Consider the following 21,883-nt stretch of genomic DNA (forward strand, 5'->3'; position numbering starts at 1 on the left):
CACAGCGTCTCTTCTCACCGAGTTAAACTGGAGCTGTTGAGGTCTTTAACCTCCATAATATGGTTTGTTAGTTCTTGATCCAATTTGACAATTAGGGGCGATTTTCTAATCACCTCTCCTCTCGTAGGCTGGCCGGTCTCCAGACTGTCCTCAGTATTTACCAGAACAGCTCTGGTTTTCGGGCCATTTGTCTTAAGCTTTTGTGTGTTTCTGAAACCAGTCCAGACTTTTCTCTGAACAGCTCCTCAGATTCGCATAACGCAACCTTTGGCTGGAAGTGATTTGCATACATCCCACATTAGCGAGCAGGGGCGGAGGCTTTGAATCATCTGGATGCAAATGTAAAGTAATAGTAAGGGATGAATGCAGTTCCCGTGGCGTGTGATGCCAACAATAAGCTGCTTTGAAACGTCTGAAAAATGTGTTACTGAGGCTTTTTATCTCAGCCTGTCTTGTTTTATTTAGGCTGTTGCTTTTCTGTTTCCCAGAATGCCTTTAAATGAGAATGCCTTTAGTATTTGGGGGAGAGATGTTACTTGGCATGAGAGTTTTCACAAGAGATGAGATAATGCACGACTCCCTCTTTCTTCACAAGCCAACCTTTCTTGCATCTGCAGTCATCTTTCTGCCTCTCTGGCATGTGGAAATTCAGATTTTTCTCCTCTTCTTTGATAGTTTTCTCTCTGATGTAGATGATTATAGAGCACCATGAGAAAAATGATGGCTTTTTGGATTTTCGACATAGAAAATTGTACATTCTATAAGCGAGCATAAATCATCTTTTGAGCTGCTGGGAGTTTGTTTGGAAGTTGGCGTACCACAAAAAAATGTGACGTCAGGTCAGACTGCTTGATTTCTCTCACTGTCTCGGATTCAAGCTTTTTTTTTTTCTTCTAATCTTCGAGTTGTTTCTCACCCTGAAAGGACATTTCACCCCATCATAGTGCGGTTTATTCACTCCTTTCCTAGCTACCTTCATGCTAATTACAGCAAGACAGTGAACGGATTCCCTCAGCTGAACTGTAACGTTTGCTAACTGCAAAACTTCTTTTGATTGGCGGATGTAGTTTGGCAGAAGGAAAATAGTTTCTAATTGAAATTGCTCTCAACAAACATTCAGTAGTTATTTATTTATTTGGGCAATCAAGTCATAACTTCTGGAAGAAGACCATGAATCAAGTGGCTTTTAGTTTTAAAATACTAAAGAGAGGGTAGCTGCCATCTGCAGCGCTGCACAAGTCATCACAAAAACATCTCAAGGAAGGAGTAGCACTACCGGAAAAATGTGTCGTATAGACACATGTGCAGTGTGCTTGTCTTGTCTAGTATAATTTCAAGTTTTCAGACACGCAAATTAATGTTGTGACGTTCAGCAGAAATACTGAAACTGAGACCAGAACTGGATTTATGTGGTAAAACACACACACACGCTTTTCAAGAGGATTAGCTTGTATTCCTCTCATGGGGTCAAGTGGGGTCAAGGGGGGTGTTGAGGGCTTTGCTCTCCGATGATAGGTCGCCAGCATTGTTGACCCGGGAAATCTGGGTAATTAGATGAATCTCAGCACTGGTTAGACGTTGGTGGGGTCAACGGCGTGTCGGGCCGACTGAATATTTTTGCTGTTTGGAATAATTGTTAGCTGTCAGCTTTATTGTGTCTTTTACCTTCTATAAGTTTGATGCACCTCACAGTAAAGATTAGTGTGAATGTGTGCGGTGCAGCTGGTTTACAGAGAAGTAAAACAAACTGCTGTATGCTTAAAAATGCATTCAGAGCAGAGGTTTGTACCTTAGCGTCTCAGCGCTGCAGAAACATAAAAGCTTTATAACCCGCCTTTACCGTTTCCCACGGCAACCCTGCGTCCAGCCCTCATTACATCCCCGGCTGCTGGACATTATTGCCGGTTTTATCTTTGTGCTCTACATAAATGTTCTCGCTGAGTCCATTTGTCTTTTCGTTTTAAGCAAATTGGCCATCGCAGCAGCTGGACTTCACTGGGCTCATTAGCAGAATTGATGTTTCTCTGCTTCTTGCTCGCTCTGGCACTTTATGACTGCATTTAAACTTGTGTTGTTTTTGTCAAAAAACAAACAAACAGGCTCATGTCCTGTCAGCTCATTGGTCAGGCTTATATTTTTGCTTAGTTACTTTATTAGACTGTATGTATTTGTACTTTCTGGCCGAGTAATACCTCGGGTTTACTCGTTTTTTAAGGTAATCAGGTGATAATGAAGCAATGATTTTCATTTTCAGTGTAAAATAGTTTATTTTTCCTACTTTAGATCAACTTTAAGATGACTTTGATGACTGTATCTTGTCTCTTCTAGATGTTCTTGTTTGAGACAACTTGTGTTTTAGGAAAGTTGCTCTAGGCCTGTGACTGAGGCCTGGTGACTTTAGATGGGTTTAACCTAATATACTGAGAGTCTGTGATTATGTCGTATTTAAGGAGCACGTTCTTTCCATTTGGGTTCAATTTTGATCCTTTTTTTTTGTCACACGTCTCACCGATGGCCTCGGCTCGATCAGGACACAATTTAAAACACAAAGCCACAAATAAGTGGTTCATGTGACCATTTATTGTATTATTATCTATATTTTATTATTGTTTTAGAAGTGCAGTGATGAAATGTCCATCTCCAGTCAGTATCGCAGTTCCTGCAATCAGCAGCTAATGTCAGTTAATAAATTGGCTGACTGATGTCAGCAGCCAGCGTTCATCTGTTGTGTCATATCAGTTCTGAGCTGCGTAAACATTCAAAGGCGGCATCATGATGACATGAAAGACCTTCATAAAGAATTTCATGAACTCCTAATCTGTGTTTGACTCTGAGACTAAACGTATGTATGAGGGAATGCACGGCAACAAATTCATTATGCTGAAGTTATTCATATTGAGTTGGATGAAAAATCAGACCTTCTTGTTACTTGCTTGAATCATATCGGTGATATTTCAGTGATAACGGCTGATGTTGGTCCCAAACCAGCATCCGTTTGGATCAGAGTTTAGTTTTTGAAGGTCTGTGTCCACAAGCGCCGACATTCATACTCATCCACGTCTCTTCCACGCGTCTTTCGTCTGTTAAATACGACGTTTCAACAGCAGAAAAAGCAGTCGTGGTGTCACCCGCACTTCAAGGTGACTTGAAGCATTTCTATAGTGATCTGACACTGACGCGTCGCTCGCTCTTTAACTGTATCTGTAGCTCCAGGGTGAAAAAATCTCGAGTGGCATTTGACAGACTGTGTCATTAAGGCCTTTTCTATGCAAATCCCTGGGCTCTGAGTCAGCTCCGTCAACAGAGTTCATTCCTCAGGTGAAGCCAGACGTCCAGTTTCATCCTGCAGGCCAGTTTCAGATGGCGGGTTTGCTTTGAGCTTAAGGAATCTGGACAGCTAAAGCAAGAGGCGGGTCACAGGTTAAATCCACTGTACACTACACCCGCTTTCATTTTCAGTCTGTCTGAGTGAGAGCGCTGGCTAATTGCCCAATGCAACACACGTAAATTAGTTCTCCAAAATATGACCGGAGGGTAGGATTTTCCTTTGGAGCTGCATTAAATAATTCTGTTTTAAACCTTTATTTATTTATTTGTTTGTCATAGTGAGACCGGAGGAAGATTTGAATGTACAGGAGTTAATTGCCTTGCTTCAGGGCACACTGACGGGATTTCACTGGCTTCAGTTTAAATGATTGTGTCGTGGACTTTATGTTGAAAGGGAAGCAGTTTGGCTGGATGGAGGTTATTAGAACACGGATATACAGTTAAATACATTTCAAATATCCGTCCATCTTTAGATTTTGATGACTGCACCGCTGCTGAAACCAAGCAGATTATTTGCTGTAGTAAGAACACATCTGAGGCAGACTGTCTCCAGATGGGAGAAAGGGCAACTTCAGACAACATCCTGACATTATTTTCCCGACATTATCCAAAGTTCACGTGTGAAAACAACCGTTCAGCAGATTTCACACTGCCGCACACAATTTCAATAATTGCCTTTTTTTTTTCTGCACTCGTCTTCACAGTTACCTAATTATCTTCATTATTAATAAATGAGCTGGTGATTAACCCTCTCTCGCAGCCCGGTCCTTCCCTCGTTCACGGCTTTTTGCAGACTCCGTGCTCTCCACCAGCTCAGTGGAAATGTCAGAGTGTGTTTGTGTTTGTGTCACAGAGAGTGAGACTGTGGATGCCACGTTAAAGGCATTGCAGTATTATAATCACATTTGACATTTTAGCAAGAAGTGGGCTGTTGCTGTTATCGAGCCTTAATGATAGTTTGTTGTGGCAGAGTGACCCGGTTAACTCCACGGGGAGGAGGGATGGAGAGAAACTGTGGATTGGAAACGAGTGGATGCTTCAAAACTTTATGGAGAAAGAAAAATAAAGAAAAATAAGGATGCATGCATCTGTCCATCGTCCTTTGTCATTCTTTGTCTCCATCTTCCTCTTTTATCCCCATGTGCTTCTGTAACGCACTCCTCTGCATTCCCATTCTCACCTCTTCTCCTTTCCTATCTTTCCATCCATCCTTCAGATATTTTTACTGTTTCTTACCTCTTGCTTCTTTCTATCCCTACGTTTCTTTTCTTTAGGATTTCTTTTTCCATTGTCTTGTTTATTGGCCTTTCCTTAGCCGTACTCATATCTTTCTGTAACCTTCTTCTCTTCTTCATCTCCTCCCATCCTTACCCATTTCTAATCTACCCTTTATTCTTTCATATCTTTCCTTTTGATCCCATACCCTTTGCTTTTTGTTCTTTTTTTTGTAACTTACTATCTTACATCCTCCCTCACTTGTCTCCTCTTGTCCCCATAAAGTTGTCTCAGCTCTGTCACTTTTCCAGAACCAGTTCTTCCAAACACAAGTTCTCACTGTCTGACTTTGCAGTATGTGAACAGAGGTGAATTGGATCACATAGCTGGTTTTGTGTGTGTGTGTGTGTGTGTGTGTGTGTGTGTGGTGACATTGCAGTTGTTGGTCGGGGACACAAGTCAGTCAAGGGAAAAGTATCTCGACAGTGAGACGCACACATTTTCAGCTGCTCAGTTTTACATAATCATTCACCGACGCACACACACGCGCACACACCTCGACTCGCGCGCCTCAGGCAGATTCTTCATATGTGACAAAAGTGTTGTGTAGAGAAACTCACAGAAGCTCACGGGGGGGGGGTCATGATGCAACATGTTTTTGTCCTGGGCTGTAATATAATAGCGTTTTGTACATGCCACCTGCACTGCATCTTTGAAGCAGAAGGTGTCCTTTAAAACTGGTGACACTGCAATACTGGTCGGGTAGAATAACTGCAGGCATAAATCACAGGTTATAGTCAGGAAAATGAGGTTTGTGTCATTTGGGACGTTTGTGTTTTGCTTCCTGTAAACTTGCTGATTGTGTTTGTTTCTCCTCTGGTTTTACTTTTGCTTTCCCTGGTTAGGTTTAGACATTAAAAACTGCATTGTTAGGCATGTGATTCACACCCTTTCATTCTCAGAAATGATGAGTTGGGAGTGACAGACACATCTCACTCACGCCATAACGCGGCACGTCAAGATTCGCCGCCAAAAGACACATTTTTTGTGTGACTGAGCCACACCAGCAGCGTTTATTAACGCATGGGTTGCTTAATGGTGTCTTTCCAGTTATACCAAAGGTGGAGGTGATGGGGTTCTGCTTGGTGGTTCCTTCTGTGTTTCAGGTCACACACACACATGCACATATACATATGCACGCACACCCCCCCGCAGGATAAATGCTGTGATATTAATAGAAGTGTGAGGGTGACACAGTAATCCTGCATGGTGGCGGCGTTCCTCCTCTCTGATATCAGCACATACACACTCAGCACTTTGGACAGAGAGCGAGCGCATGGTGTGTGTGAGTGGTTTACTCAGTGAGGGAAAATACCTGAAGAAATATAAGTTAGTCACATTTTCTCACCCAGTTCTGTAATATAATGTTGTTGATGCGCGAATAAACTTGAACTGTGGCCGCCTACTTAAGAAACCCCAGAAATGTGAAAACGTCTTGGTTTGTAATTTTCAGAGCGACTTCTGTTTTATTTGACAGACTGATTTCCTGGTTTTTGAACTCGAGGGTAAAAGCAGAGAGAAGACTGTCAACGACGTGTGTTGATGGACTATAGACTTGACATATTTCAACTCTGACTCCAAAATTGCAACTTCTCAGCAACAGTTATGGCCTGAAATTGTATGTTCACCTTGAAAAAGTCACCAACTACAGACAGAAATCAGTCGAAATGCTGCTTTTAAGCCCTTTTTGAGTTCTTGTATCTGTTTTGTTCAAATAACAAGATGAAGTGGCAGAGGTACATCCAAGTTTCACTTAACCCTTTAAGACCGCCCATAGAACCAAGTCCGCCAGAGCTTATATTATATTTTTACATGCTGTGGAGCCATTTTTGGGAGCATTTCAAGTTGATATACATCAATACAACCATTATAGCCCAAATTTTAATAATATGTATGCATTAAGTGCATAGTAATTACATAAATTGCAAAAAAGTGCAATAAACTACAAGAAAATTGAAAATCGTTTTTGCTTTTTTAACATATATTTCTAGTTAGAGAAATTTAACTAGAAATACAAAAAAAAACTGTAAATACAAAAAAGTTGCACAAAATAGTTTCCCACCACAGGAAATTTATTTTGTGTCTTCATTGTTTTATTTTTGAGATACACCAATTTCTTATATACTGCAGGAAAAACGAAAATAAATATTATAATGCAAATTTGCAAAGACAAGCAGCATATGCATCAAAATAAACTATTTCCAGCAGTGCAATATGAGTCCTAAGCATCCCAGAAACGACACAGAAAGTCATAAAGTCAAACATAACTTTTAAAAAGACCAGTATAAGCTCATAAGGCCCTGATAGTAAAAAAACTACATTTCTGCAAAATTACGTCACTTCCGGTTTTGGGCAGGACACGGCGGACATGCGATAGTTCGCGCTGATGGACGTAGGAAGCGTTACAAACAGCTGATCGGATTGGCAAAGCGTGTTTCTGGAATATTATGTTTTTGTTGCTGCAAGTGCTTTTTATGCAGTTTTTGCAAAGCTATATGTGAAAGGAAACTGTGACCGAGGACAAGCTGATGGCATAAGATGTAAGTACAACTCCTCCGGTTTCATATGCAAAAAAACTTATTGCGCTAGCTTATGTGGTTGCAGAGCTACCGGGATTTAAAAATAGTTAAGCGAAAGGGAGGTGCCCGCTCCGACCGGCTTTTAAGGGTTAAGTATCAACTCATCCAATCAGATTTGTACCTTTGTGCCATACAATATGTGGCTGTAAATTGGAGAGATTTGCTTGTCCAAGAGAGCAAGATTTTTACAAGGCAGTGCTGTTCATGAATTAAAAACCCTCAAAACAAAACGAAACACATGGATAGTGATAAAGTGAAACTTGGATGTGAATTCCAAATTTAATTTTTTTACACTTACCCAGAAAATTACAGAGTAAAAACTTCAGAGATGACGTTGTTTATTTGTTGAATGCTTTTAGCTCATATATTTTAGTTTAATAAGTGCATGTCAGGAACTTTAGGGCTTCAGTGTCGTTCGTATCTAACTGATGTCTCCGCCTGCTTCACTTTGCTCTGACAGTCTTGCTGACCGCTCGACCGCTTTACTGGCTTGCTGATGCCACACATGTCCACTAATCAGCGGGGCAAGCCAAGTGAGTCAGTGCAGCTCTTCAGCTGCTACGACAAGCTGTGACTTCCAAAAGAGCAAACGCACACTCGAGGATCAAACGCACACACTCAGTGGATTCGTGGGACAGGACTCCTGACTGTTCTTGGGACCGACCCAGTGTGTAGCTGCAGGGTTCTGGCTATACTCTGGACGCTGGCAGAGCATAAAACATGTGACTCAGCGAGTTATCAGAGCTGGCTCTCTGTTCTCCCAGCAGCCTTGGGGCGCAGCACATCTCACAGCCAAGACCTCAGTAATATACAATGGGTTTCAGGGCAGAAACAACACATTGACTAATTTAAAAGAAAGAACCAGAAATTAGTTTAACATACTGAATGTGGAAGAACTCCAATTTGTTTGTTTACCATTTAAAAGAGTAAAAGAAGCTTATTCAAACAGGAGAAAGCTCATGATTGAAACCAGGCTTTGCTTATTTATATGTTTCTGGAATCACCACATTGAACCTGATTTGGTGGTAAGCAGTCCACTAAAGAGCTGTTATCAGTATTAGTGTTATTAGTATTATTGCTAGTAGGTGCTTCAGTCTGCCTTGTAGGAGGCTTGGTAGGCTCCATTGACATCAGTGATAAATGGACTGCAACACAGATAAGGAAGACATGTAGTGCACATAAAATCTCCTGTGGGAAATTCTGTAGTAAGATTGCAAATATAAGTTAGATGCATCCTAATATAACAAAAGTCCAAAACATGACTGAGGATTCATGTCTTAACACCCAGATGTATTATAATTCTTCATGTCTGATGTTAACATACCACAGTGTTACATACAAACATCAAACTCCATGACACCAGTGCTGACCTTGATTGTGAAATAAGCCCTGTGCTCAGGAGTTTGATCAGCTTTGTCTTTTCCTCTTAGTGACTGTGAGTCGGTTTCAGGTTCCTCTTCTTGGCATCAGTTCAGTTGACCAGTTTAAGTAGGATTAACTTCAAAATGGGATCGATTGTTTTAGATGACACTCTGTTCATGCCTTCTGCTGACATGCTTCTCTTTCTGCACCTGACCATATGTGCATTGCAGAGAGGACCAGTTGTCTGTTGTGGTGTTATGACTGTATTTGTGTTTTCGTGGATGTATGTGCGTTTGGCACATACGCTGAGTTTCTATAGAGCCTGAGGGATGAGAGGCCCACAAACTGGGCTTTTTGCTTTAATTAGTTCAATAAAAGCACCAATCCTCCTGACATCTGACCCACGTTAACTCATGGACTGGACATACACACACCCACAACCACCTACACACACAATGGACAACTGTACCCTCAAACACACAATAATAACATGGACTGAACCACCACTCACAACCACTAGCACTTTATACAGCCTCTGTAGGAATTATATCTCACTTATCTTAACTGCACTACTGTATAGCTCTGTGTAAATAATCATTCTGTACATTTGATAATTTTTAACCCTACAACTGTTTACAACTTGCATAGTTCCCATTTCTGTATAGCTGTATATCCCAGATTCTGTAAAGTTATTTATTTCATATTCTGTATAGTTTTTCATATTTATATCCTGTTCATAGCCTGTACATAGCTTGTACTCACTACAGCCTGTACATACTTATAGTTATAGAATATTCACAACATACTTCATACCGTGTACATTATAACATAATAGACCCATTTGTGTAATATACTTACATATCTATATTATTGCTAATATATATTGTAATATATCTATATCACTAAAGCACTTCTGGATGGATGCAAACTGCATTTCGTTGCCCTGTACCTGTGCATGTGCAATGACAATAAAGTTGAATTCTATTCTATTCTTATTCTCTGCTCTTGTCCTAATGACCGGGTTCACTTAATTACTGTCACTGCACGGCAATCAACAACATTAAAACCACTTGCCTTATTATTGTGATGGTCCCCCTCGTGGCACTCTGGCCTGTCAGGGCGTGAACGCAGGATGTTTGCAGCAGATCCTTTGGGTCGTGTGGGGTTGCCCTCTGTGGATAGGCTTGCTGAGTTGGTAGAAAGTGGGAGCTAGGCTCTATTATCAATAGCCATCATTTCATCCAAAGAAAATTGATATTTCAGGGTAGTTTGTGATCCAATTTTATTGTCCTGTATATATTCTGACCCTTCTTTTCAAGCTTTAAGAAGAAGAAGGTACTTTTGGCAGCTCCCTTGTTGATCTGGTGCTGATTTTACAACACATGCACGGTTTACATCCGCGTTAAAGCATCAAAATCAGCATCTAAGGTTTCACAGCAGAGCGCTGTATTGTAATGAGGCTCTACATGTTACTCACTTTGTCTGTCTGTGGTTTTTTCCTTATGGCAGCTCTGTGTACGCTGCCTAAATAAACTCAAATTTCATTATATAAAAGGACAAAAAGCACCAAAGTATATGTTAAAGTATATATTTTATCCATGAAGTTCCCATAAAGTAATTGCTCAAGAAAGCTACCCAAACTATTATTCAACTGCAAGCTTTGGAAATCTAATATCTGAATCCATTGGTTACAGGGTCAGTCGACTCAAATTACCTGTGCTCCACTATAATGAGTATGAATGGAATTTCTTTTGTGGCCTTCAAGGCTAAATTAAAAACCAATCAGCTTCTTTTTCCAGAGGTCAGATTACCGATTCCCCTCAGTAATCCACACAGTATTTATCCAGCAGAATATAGTTTTAATGGAAAGTGTTCACAGTGAGTTGATGATTCATATGTCAGGGCTGTCATAATCGTATGCTTGCATTGAAATTCCCCAAATCATAAATCGATTTAGAAAAGGATCTGCAAACGTTTCTGTTGCCTGATTTGAAAAAAACCCAAATTACCAGAATCTAAACGTCTCAGGATGTTTGTAGTTAAAAGCTACATTTGTTGCTGACTCCAGAGAATTGTTGGACCTTAATGATAAACGTGTAACGCTTAGAGGAATATTTCATAGCAGTCCTTGTGCACTTTGTTGATTTTTCTCAACCCCCAGGAAACATGCATATCAGTGTATCATAATTAACTGAGCACTAATTCCCTCTCTAGTGGCCTCAGAGGGCCCTACTTGGGTTATACTGTTAACTAGAGCTCTGATAATTTATTTCAAATTCTCATTTTTAAATTAATGCTGCCTCAGTCACTGCTGTGATTGTGTTACTGCTTGAAGGGATGGTTAATGGCCATAAACCTCCACAGGGACAAATCACCGTGTCAACAGTGTCACCGACACGAGTCTATGTACGTTTATTTGATTTAGATGTATTTCTAAATAATCACATAATCCTCGCATTGTGGAACGGCTCTCAATTTCTTTCCTGCTCAGTGAAACCCGAGTGGATTCGGAGGCAGCGCTGCAGGGCTATCTTTGGACTGAAGTAGATTGTGCACTTTAGTATTTAAGGAATGTTTCTTTTTTCTGTCGCAGAATAGCCATTTTTGGACTGTGCTCAGCTGGTGTATAGCCTCTCTTGAGAGTCTCTCGTGCTTGTTGTGTAACAGCACAGAGCTGTTTTAACTGCTGCTGCTACCACCCTGCATGCATGTAGCTTTGTTTCAAATGTCCAGCATAAAAAGTCTGCCCATAAAATTGTCTTTAATATTGAAAGTCTGCTCTGCAACAAAGTATTGAAACTGGTAAGCTTAATCATATTTGGTGGCATGGCTCTGAACTGGGACTTCCCAGTCCATCCATCTGTGGCTAATCCAATGACAGCATTATGAGAAGTTAGACACAACACAAGGAGGAGCTTGGTTGGAGATGGGTTGCAAAGCAGGTTGCAGAGAAAGCAGTAACTAATTAGCTTTGGTTTAAAACTCAAACATTGTATTTATGTCTCTGTTGCTTAATCCCACTCGGGCTAATTTTAATGGTTACAATAAAGATTACAACAGTGAAAGGGTTATTTAAAATAGTAGCCATTTTACTAACTAAAAATGAGGAATTGCACTTTTTTTTTAAACTTTGAAGTTAGAAATTTCATTCAAGACAGATGGCAAATAACCAATAAAGCACTGGCCTAAAAATAAACTGGATAAAGTAATCTAAAAGTCACCTGGAGGCTAAAATATGTAATTTTTAAAACGTTTTGAGACAAATTATTTATTGCAATTTAATGGCTGGACAAAGCTGTTGTAATAAAAGGATTTCCATCAGGCCAACATGAAGGAAAAGCCCCGACCGGGCATTAATCTGGATTAGCTTGGTTTAAGTGTGGCGGAGCCTCGTTCACATAAAAACCTCAGAGGCCTCAGAGTCTGCTCAGGTAATTACTTCTGAAAGTGAAGAGGTTAGATTGTGTTACTTAGCATCACAGCTGAATAAGATCGGAGGCTCGCTGGCTTGAAAATAAGGAGTCTTTCGTGCTTTGCGGATATTTCAAGGACTTTTGGAACTGGGTGATTTCTTCAGCACCTGTCCACTGAAAAGTTTTTTTTATTTCAGCTGTACTCTGAGCCGTGTGATTCATTCATACCTGGGGAACCTTGAGTGCTTTTTGGAAGGATTTTCCCAGAATCTGTTGGAAATATTAATGAAGTACTGAAGATGAGTGCAGTTAAATGTGAACTCACTGACTTACTTTCTCTGGGGTGTAGCATAGAATAAGACTGGTGTTTTTGTCATATGCTAATATACTTGTACTGCACATGTATAAGTCACTCATCCATTATTTATTTGATTCCTACATTTAAAGATTTCATGGAAGTCTAACAAGATGATTAATTTTTATTAAGAAACTATTTAAATGAATGCAATTCCTTCTTTCATCTTTATCTTTTTTTTCCAAACATTTATTTGTTTTTTCAAAACCATTTGAACGGAAGCATAACCTTTGTCACTTTGGTAAATGGTAAATGGCCTGTATTTATATAGCGCTTTACTAGTCCCTAAGGACCCCAAAGCGCTTTACATATCCAGTCATCCACCCATTCACACACACATTCACACACTGGTGATGGCAAGCTACATTGTAGCCACAGCCACCCTGGGGCGCACTGACAGAGGCGAGGCTGCCGGACACTGGCGCCACCGGGCCCTCTGACCACCACCAGTAGGCAACGGGTGAAGTGTCTTACCCAAGGACACAACGACCAAGACTGTCCAAGCCGGGGCTCGAACCGGCAACCTTCCGATTACAAGGCGAACGCCCAACTCTTGAGCCACGATCGCCCGCACGATCACCAAATACAACTTTGGCTGTTGTATTTGGTGTTTTGGAATATTTGTTGTCCTGGCGGGAACGTTAGGTTGACGTGTGGATATGTGGAAAAACTGCACAGTTTGAAATGTGTTGGCTGCAGCAACGTTTTCTATGACAGCAAACTCACGGTATCTGTTTTTGGTTTGTGTGAGTAGCTGGATAGTGTTGTCACATAAGTCTACCTGCAAGCAGCAGGTGAACCACTGGAATCTGCTGGCAACCAAAGCAAGGACATAACCGTGAGGGTCCTAGCAATGAATGGTCATTTCTCTTTTGCTGTACAGTAAAGTTGTTAAATTTGACAAATTGGTGGATTTGGGCTATAAAAATATATTTTCCAGGCTTATATTTAGTCTCATGAGCTTGTCTGCTCGTGGACAGCCTGCTCAATCAGCTTTTGTTCACATCTTTTCTTTGCAGACCACATTAGAGCTTCCAGTTTCTTTAGGAACCAGTTTGCCTAATCTCAAACTCCTAACTTGGTGGACTGGTTGCAAAGTCCAGTTCTTGCTTCATCAACTTACAGTTTTCAAGCAGTTCTTGCATCTAGAGACTTCACAAATCCCACAATAATATGCTACATTGATTTTTTTCTTTTTCTTTACCTGATCCTCTGGCGATGAGCTACTTTCCCCTCAGCGGAGGGTAGACTGACCTGTCCTTTTACATGGGAACTGTACCCCGACCCCCTCCTTCATTTACTGAGAACAGGAAGGATGTGATAAACTCTCATTGGGAAACAAAATCGCTCACTGTGCTCTGCTTTGTCCTGCAGCCCATTCATGACCACAGTGTTTTAATAGAGAAAAGCACCGCGTAAAAGGACGGCATCATCAGTGAACAGAGTTATTATCTTACTCACAATGGCCAGGGAGGGGTCAGGTTTCTGTATAGTTAATGGAGGTCTAGTGAAGGACCTTGTTTTCTGGCTAGAAGTGTTCTTGCTCACGCTGATGTTGTTTATTTGGGTATAGGCGAATTAGTTATAGGAAAAATCTGAATCCTAATATTGTCGGATGACTTTATATTACTATGGCTGATTCTTTTTGCCATAGACAAAGAGCACATTTAGGTCTCTATCACATTGCATTTTCACCACCTTTGTACTGCGTGAAGACGGCTCTTTGTCAAGATCCGTCTGATTTATTTTGCACGTGTTAAAATAACTCCTCACCTGCTCCCACGGACTCAAATCCTCCTGCTACATCTGGTTTTACATACAACATTACAACAGATGCTTCAGTGACCCAGTTTGCTCGTGAGGAAATTCAAAGTTCACAGATCTGTGGAGCCGGGATTATTGAAGCTATAAACAGAGCTGGGTGCTCTCAGTACAATAGGGAAGCAGGTGCTTGGCTTCTGTTTGCATTTCTACACCTTGAAGAGTCACCTATTGTTTGTTGACTCAGTGATGTCAGTCGTTCAGCAGCTTCAAATGCAAGAGATGAACTTTTCCCTGAAAATGGAAGACAAATATCTACGTCAGCTGGGTGGATTTGTTGACCTTCTACACTTTTGCATACAGAGTTTAGGTTCTATGTACATAATTGAAGTCCTTTTGCCGCCGCTGGCAGTGGTCCTGTTGTTTTGATTTTATTTTTCTCTCTCCTACCTCTGCCTCACTGACATTTTGATAGAGATTTATGATTTTATCACTACTCCAGACAGGTTAAGTGCTCAGTATCACTTTTTTTCCCTTTCATCTTGCAAAGAAGCTCTGCTTTTGTTATTGTCATCACAAAACTTGCCAGCTGCACATTGCTCCTATTAGCAGTCTGCAGCACAGGCTGCTGTTCAGCTTTTTTCCTCTGGGTCGTCTGCCTTTCTTTCTCTGTCTGTGATTGATGCCTGACAGGGAAGTCGAGCGGAGGCCATACAGACTTGACTGCTCTGCTAGCTGCTATTGATTCTTTTTCACTTAAGCCATAATGAAGTATTGGTCAGCCTCGGTGGGTGTCAGCAGTGCTTAGGGAGGCAGCAGGTGAGCGTAGCCCCGAGACACTAGACTTAATTACAACTGGTCCTTGTGTGTTCAGCTTCCCTTTGAGATGCATTGATGGAATTAGTATAGCGGTGGAGGAGGACAGAGGAAGGAGGACGAAGTAGAAGTCTGCTGCAAGTAATCATGAAATAAGTTTTAATTCCCTCTCAGGAGGAACGCCAGATGTAAGAGAAGCATAAAAATAGGGCAAAGAGTCGGACGGGAAGAAAGCAAGACTGCAAAGGTCAATAATTTTTATATTCAAAGAAGAGGAAATGAGTATGTTTAATATAAAAGAGAAGAACCCATGAAGCCTTTCAGCCTCCTGTGCACCAGAAGGAGGCGGCACCAGTTTTTGAATCAAAAGCAGATACCTGTCTGGCACCAAACAGTGGCGGAGAGATAAATTTAGTGGCAGGTTTCTGAAAAAAATCCATTAAATTCTTCAAAAATGGAAATATGAGCATCTATAGTTCCATATGGAATAGTCAGACTCTGTCTGCACATGAAGAACGGGTCGTAAATCCAAAATTAGGGTTGAATTTTCAATTTCCAGCTAAATCCACTTCAGCTGTGGTGGAGAGATAAAGACGTAGGCAGAGTTTTGTTGGTGGTGACAACTGAAATTTCAGGTGGTTATAAAATTAGGGTTGTATTATGTCGTGCTCAGTTATTGTTGTAATAGTTTATAACATAAAAATAACTTGCTTTCTGGAAGCAAGAAAAAATAGTCTGTTAAACAACAAAAAATATAAATCTGTTTTGAAATTGCCATAGAAAACTTTATAAAAATAAAGGAAAATAAAGAAAACGCTCAAATGTCTAAAGTGTGTGATTCACTGTCATTCAGTCACCATGAATGACGTGCTTGAGTATGTGCTCTGCCAGTTATACAAAGAATTGTCATAGAAGTAAAAACTGTGCCACTGATGCTTATTCTGCACTGGTTAAATGGTAAATGGCCTGTATTTGTATAGCACTTTACTTAGTCCCCATGGACCCCAAAGCGCTTTCAGTCATTCACACACACAGTCACACACTGTTGATGGCAGCTACATTGTAGCCACAGTCACCCTGGGGCGCACTGACAGAGGCGAGGCTGCCGGACACTGGCGCCACCGGGCCCTCTGACCACCACCAGTAGGCAACGGGTGAAGTGTCTTGCCCAAGGACGCAACGACCGAGACTGTCCAAGCCGGGGTTTGAACCGGCAACCTTCCGATTACAAGACGAACTGCCAACTCTTGAGCCACGATGGTTACGTTTCATGACAGAAACTGTGTCATCTTATTTGGCAAAGTAATCAGTTACACCTGCCTCAAGTAGTGGGATTACAAGATCACTACACCATGGTGATGTGGTCTCCAGACACTGATTACCTTACTGTTGCTGTATACACATTCAGTTCTGAAAATGTTTTCCTTTAAATCGAGCTAACTTAAAATTAAAGCAACTGGGTTTAATCAGGTTATTTTTGTGTGGAAACTAACAGGCACATCATGCTGATACTTGGGGTTAGTGCTGAGGACAGGCAAACTGCATGGCTAAAAATGACATTTGGGGGGATTCATTGCATTGACTGGCTCTGCTACTCACACAGTTACAGTTCTCTGAAGGCTAATCTGCACACAGGTAGCATACATGTTGGGATACATACCAGAAATATCCCCAAGGCACTCATTTTACATGCACATTGGAAACATATGCTTGTAGCAAAACCTCTGCATTATTTATTGCATGCTCCCAACAACATATGCCTCCTAACTGTCGCCTCATACAATGGAAATGATTTGTTACGCCCTCTTTGGGAGACCGTGGTGGTTTATGTGTAGATGTGTGTCGGCGGGATATCTTGAACCACACGTGAAAAACGATCATTAATATTCATGTTTCTTCTATTAATCATAGGGGTCTCCAAAGAGGCTGTCACATAGCGCAACACTGGCTGGTTTATCCACAAGCAAAACATGGTTCGTTTCTACTTTTATGTTTTGCACTTGGTTTAGTTTTTTTCCTCACTCTTGGATTTGTTTGGTTTAGGCACTTAAAACTACCTGGTAGGCTGAGAAAAACGCTGTGGTCTGGTTTTAAAATGTGCCCCACTGCCAAAGGGCACCGTGGACGTAGCTGACGCATGCCAGCGGCGACTTTATTTGACGCCCCAGGAATGAGAGCGGCCCGGGGTATCATAGGTGCATGGCCAATGCCTGCATGCTTGCATGATTCAAACCACAGATTCCTTTTGGAATGACGGAGTTTAAATCCCACTCTGATGTTCTTCAGGTCATTGTGGTCCGAGTGATTCAAAAACTCTCACACCTGTCGCTGTAGCTTTTGATCTTTTAGTTTTACTTGACTCTTAAACCAAGAACACCGAGTGGAAACCAGTGTGCTCCTTCAGTGTTGTGCGTGATGTCATTTCTCTTTGTCCTTATCCAAAGACATTTTGATGAAACATGGCTGCTGGACGGATAAGATTTGAGGCTCTTTATAGCGACAAAGCCAGCAGGACTCTATTCCACCTTCCTCAATCCTGAGGAAATGTTGACTTTGTGTTTGAGGCTGCCTGAGGGAGATTTAGCTCTGAGCACACTGCCCATAAATGGCCACGATACACACCGAGAGAGAGGATATAAATGGGGATGGGGTGGCGGGTTGGATAAGAGGGGGGAAAAGAGCTGGAGAGAAGAATATAAGGAGTGCAACGGGAGGGAGAAGGATTATGAAAAAGTGAGAAAGGTAAGAATGAAAGGGAGGGAACTCAGATGTAGATTTAAAAGAGACATAAATAGGAGAGGAGGGAATGCCAAAGGAAATGAAAGGGAAGAACAGAGCAAGCGAAAGGAAAAAGTGGTCCGCCGGCCAACCTAAACACAGGAAACGCCAAAGAAACTTCTTTTGAGAGCAGCCGAGATTCACTGGTGAGCTTTATCCTTGAGTGACCTGAAGGGGGGTTCTCTTTTCTGCAGCAGTTTACATTAAAGGTCTTCATGGGTCTACTGGCTTCTGAGAAAACCAGACAAGATCCAAGTTGGACTTGAGCCGCTCCGTCTCAGTCTCTTCCTCATTGATATAATGGCTATAAATGGATCCGGGCACGATCATCTCCAAACACGTGAAAGTCAAACGCATTCTTATTCCCAGACCATCAAATGCTGCCGTTTCATCAGAGGCTGACTGTGACGCAAACAAACGCATAAGGTGTCTTTTTGCCTCTTATAACTTGTTTCAGCAGCACCATAGTTCAGCGGTTAGGTCCTGGGTTTGGATCCACCATCTGGGCGGAGTTTCCACAGTTTAAAGACATGCAGTTAGTGGGGTTAGGTTAGTTAGTGATTCTAAGATGTGAATGTCAGTGTTAGTGGTGTTTTGTGTTTCTGTGTTGGCCCTGTTACAGACTGGCGACCTGTACAGGGTTACCCCGCCTCTTTCCCTATGGCAGACTCCATTGGATAATTGGAAAGGCGACAGATGCATGGACGGGATTGCTTCTTTCTTCTTTGCTCATCCTCTTCCACACCTGTGAAGACCTCTTGTTTACTTCCGTAGTGTCTTTCTGTCATCATTTATCAAATGCAGAGTTTTCCAGCTGCCTCTTATCTCACTTTTTGTTTTTCATTGTGTTAATGAAGATTAAAGTCCGCCACCAACACAAAGGCTGTTTGCAGTGCTTATGATGCAGTTTTAAGGACTTCAGGTTTATCTTGCTTTAGCCTTTTATTTTGAAAAATCATCAGAATTCATAGTCAAACTGTAAACAGTTACTCTTGCAGAGAACAGGAAGTGTTGGCCTTGATTTCAGTGGTCTGCTGGCTGTTATGCTTTCAGCTCATAGGAGTTTTATTAGTTATTCTCTATGTAGAGATAATAAGGTGTACATTCAATTTATGCTGTAAGTCTGCTGTTAATTTTGCTATTTTGTAATTTCCTTAATAAATAAGAAAATAAATAAGTGAAAAATAACAAATGTTAAAGGAGAAACAGTGAGCTCAGGTCAGATAAAGTGGTAATGGATCTTTAACAAATGGTGTCCTAGAAAGCACAGAGACTGTACATGTCTCTCTGCATGCATAATATATGGGCATTTTACAGTACTGTATACAGTAGAGTGAGTGTGTGTGTGTGCCAATAAAGATTGCATAGACTGCATTTTTGTGTATTTTTGTGCAGCGAGATGCACATTTCTGCTTGGAGACATTACTTGCACCAAGTGTATGTTTGCACATGCCAACCTGGGTGTGTGTTTATGTGTTTGCATGTGTGTGTGTCTGGCCAGAAGGGCCCTGTCACCCTGAGCGGCGTGTGAGGTGAAGTGACAGATTTGGATCAGCAGGGAGACCGGCCGTTCAACTGTGCCACGGTTAAATAATACAGCAGCTCTAATTTATTCACCTGACTTATGGAGACAGCGAGCGTGTTTCCAGGGAGCGTTTTTCGTGTGACACAGTCTGTGTCTGAGGACTTCAAGTCAGACACCCAGCAGAGACGGCAGCCCTTCAGACAGTCTGGAGGTCAGTCAGAGAGACGACGCGCTGACTGGAACACCTTTAGCAGCACGCTGGATCCTGCCTTACTCCGAAGGTAAATCCAATAAATCATAACATTAATATCGTAACATATATCATTTTAAGGATCAGAAGGAGTTAAAAGTTGCTTCTTTGTGCTAACTATGGCTTTTATAAGCTATATCAGTGTTTGATAGAGAGAACATTAACTTGAAAGTAAAATAAGAAATTTGAAGATCCGAAATTTGAAGATTAGATTGAGAGAAATTACAGCAAACATGGATTATTTTCTAGGGCTGGAGTCGTGCAGTTGACACGGTTGATTGTTTGTATTCAGTATTAATAAGGATGAAAGCTTCATCAGTAGCCTTCTGGGATTGATTCATTACTTTTGCCCCCCCCCCCCCCCCCCCCCCAAAAAAAAATTGCAACTGTGGACCTTTCCAAATCTAATGGTGACTGATTCCTTAATTAATGTTTACATTTACTGAATGTAAACCTCGAGTTCCAAAGTTATTGACAACATGTGAAAGAAATCACCAGTGGGGATGGATCTAGTAAGAAAACATGGCCAAAAAGCCGAGTTTTATTGTGTCTTAACCATCAGTAACGCGTACGAGCGTAATCGGACTTGTTTGTGTTTGCGTGTTCAGCCAGTTTTTTCATGTTTACAGTTTAGTGCTTTGAGTGCGAACGTGTCAGGAGTGGCCATAATCTCACCAGCTGCAGCGTTTCAGTAGTAGCAGCAGCTCCACCTAGACCAAACTAGTTGTAACGCCCCCAACCTCAGAACCACCTTATTACATCCAGGTTACAATTTAATGAGGCAGAACATCCGTGGGTGGGGATTTTGTGCTCACAGCTTGAGCTGTGTTACTTAGATCACCTTGTTGTGGATTTCCCCTCTTGTTGACGTCATACAGAGCGAGAGCAGAAAAACGTATCTGAAACTGAGCTTTTGCCTCACGGGGATCACTTCTACACACACTGACGTATGTGAAATTGTATTTTATGTGAGAGAAAAGAGGAAATGTGGAGGAAATCCCCTTGCATGTGAAGCATGTGAAGATAAAAGTAAAATTTGGGATTAAAGAAGCAACATGTGACTTCATCTGTATGTGTTACAGTTCAACATGCAAGTGGAGGATCTGGTTACAGTTATGATGCCTGTTATTTAAACCATTAGAGGCCAGAGAGGAGAAAAAAACAACTTCCAGACTCACTCACACTTGGTCCTTTCATGACACATTCAGGAACTGACAGCCACTGATAAGAGCACTTAAAGGTCGTGTGGGTGTGGGTGAGGGTGTGGGTGTGGGTGTGAGTGTGTGGTCCAGGCTGACTTATTTCAGCTGACACCTGATTTCACAAGTGTCAACTTCCTCAGTTGCAGTCCAGGCTTTTGAGGTCATGTTTGGTGTCACATTGGTTTACATGCACAAATAAGGTGACGTAACACCTGCTCATCCACTTCCTTAATAACCAACTACAAAACATTTAGTTGATATGATACAACAGCATGCTTAATTACATATAAGCCATCTGACAAGCTGAACGTTGTCTCAGTGATTTAAAACGGGGTGTTTTGATTGGTTTTTATTCTGGTTTGTGTTAAAGAGAAAAACAAGAGTATGTGCGTCCCAGCGTTTGGTCCATTGTGTGTGGTGTGGATGGGCGTGGAGACTATCTGTTTCATATTGAGGTCAGATGGAGAAGTAGAAAAAAGGGAATAATACTCTGGAGATCAAATAAAGGATGAAAGAGACGGCAGCAGCGAGGTAGAGACAGAAGACAGAGGAGGAAGCACACAGTAGGTCAGGCTGTCAGGGAGAGGGAGAGGGAGGGAGCAAGGTAGACGGAGAAAGTGGTGAGAGGTCCCCGATGAGGAGATGAACCTGTTTCCCCAGCAGGAGGAGGGGAAGGAGTCTGTCGACGGGATTTGTTCCAGCGAGTGTTAGTGGTGTTTTAGGCAGCATGAAAGATTCATGGAGATGAAAAGGCTCGCCGGTCGTCTGGTTGGACAGTCTGATGGGGACGTTGGTGGGGGAGGAAAAGACTGGGAGGAGCTGGACTGGTGCACATCCTGCAGACTGACAGATATACAGCACGCTCAGAAAGGTACGAGTTTTAAAAGAGGCCAGAAAAAAACTTGTTACAAGTTGGTCTTTGGTGTATGCTGCAGCATCGTGATGCTTCAGTGATTTAGTTTTCCCGTGAAGGATGTTTAACCTTAAAGTAACCTGCTGATGTCTAGCGATTGCAGTGCACAGTTGTTTTGAATGTAGCCTGGTGTGTGTTTTATCACTAGTGGCACCGAAGAGCTGTGGTTTTTCTTTGGTAGTGCTCGGCTAGCGTGCACACGGACTCCCGCTGCACACAGAAGCAACTGGTTGAGGCAGTCTGTGGTCCCGTTCGCACATTTAAGCCATGATGTGACTCTCATGAAACTTTGCAAATAAACCTTTTTCTGTCCACTTCTCTTATGTG

At 41.7% G+C, this 21,883-nt stretch overlaps 1 protein-coding gene across 8 annotated transcripts in view; it reads left to right on the forward strand.

Moving 5' to 3' along the window:
• LOC147307855 (disco-interacting protein 2 homolog C) overlaps positions 1 to 21,883 on the forward strand; it is a 202,086-nt gene that overhangs the window by 44,707 nt on the left and 135,496 nt on the right. For 3 of the 8 annotated variants that reach the window (XM_086272269.1, XM_086272270.1, XM_086272272.1), the window contains exon 1: positions 21,294 to 21,514. The exons of 2 other annotated variants lie outside the window; for them this stretch is intronic. In XM_086272269.1, coding sequence (XP_086128395.1) covers positions 21,382 to 21,514 — 133 coding nt within the window. In that variant the 5' untranslated portion in view covers positions 21,294 to 21,381. Of the gene's footprint in view, positions 1 to 18,627; positions 19,473 to 21,293; positions 21,515 to 21,883 lie in introns of those variants that run through there. 3 more of the 8 variants (XM_086272276.1, XM_086272271.1, XM_086272274.1) reach the window with 3 other exon arrangements.

The sequence above is a fragment of the Aulonocara sp. 'chitande type north' Nkhata Bay genome, linkage group LG18 (assembly GCF_057382095.1).
Source record: "Aulonocara sp. 'chitande type north' Nkhata Bay isolate Kocher_YH1m ecotype deep benthic linkage group LG18, A_spYH_male_GT1.1, whole genome shotgun sequence".
Lineage (NCBI taxonomy): Eukaryota > Metazoa > Chordata > Actinopteri > Cichliformes > Cichlidae > Aulonocara > Aulonocara sp. 'chitande type north' Nkhata Bay.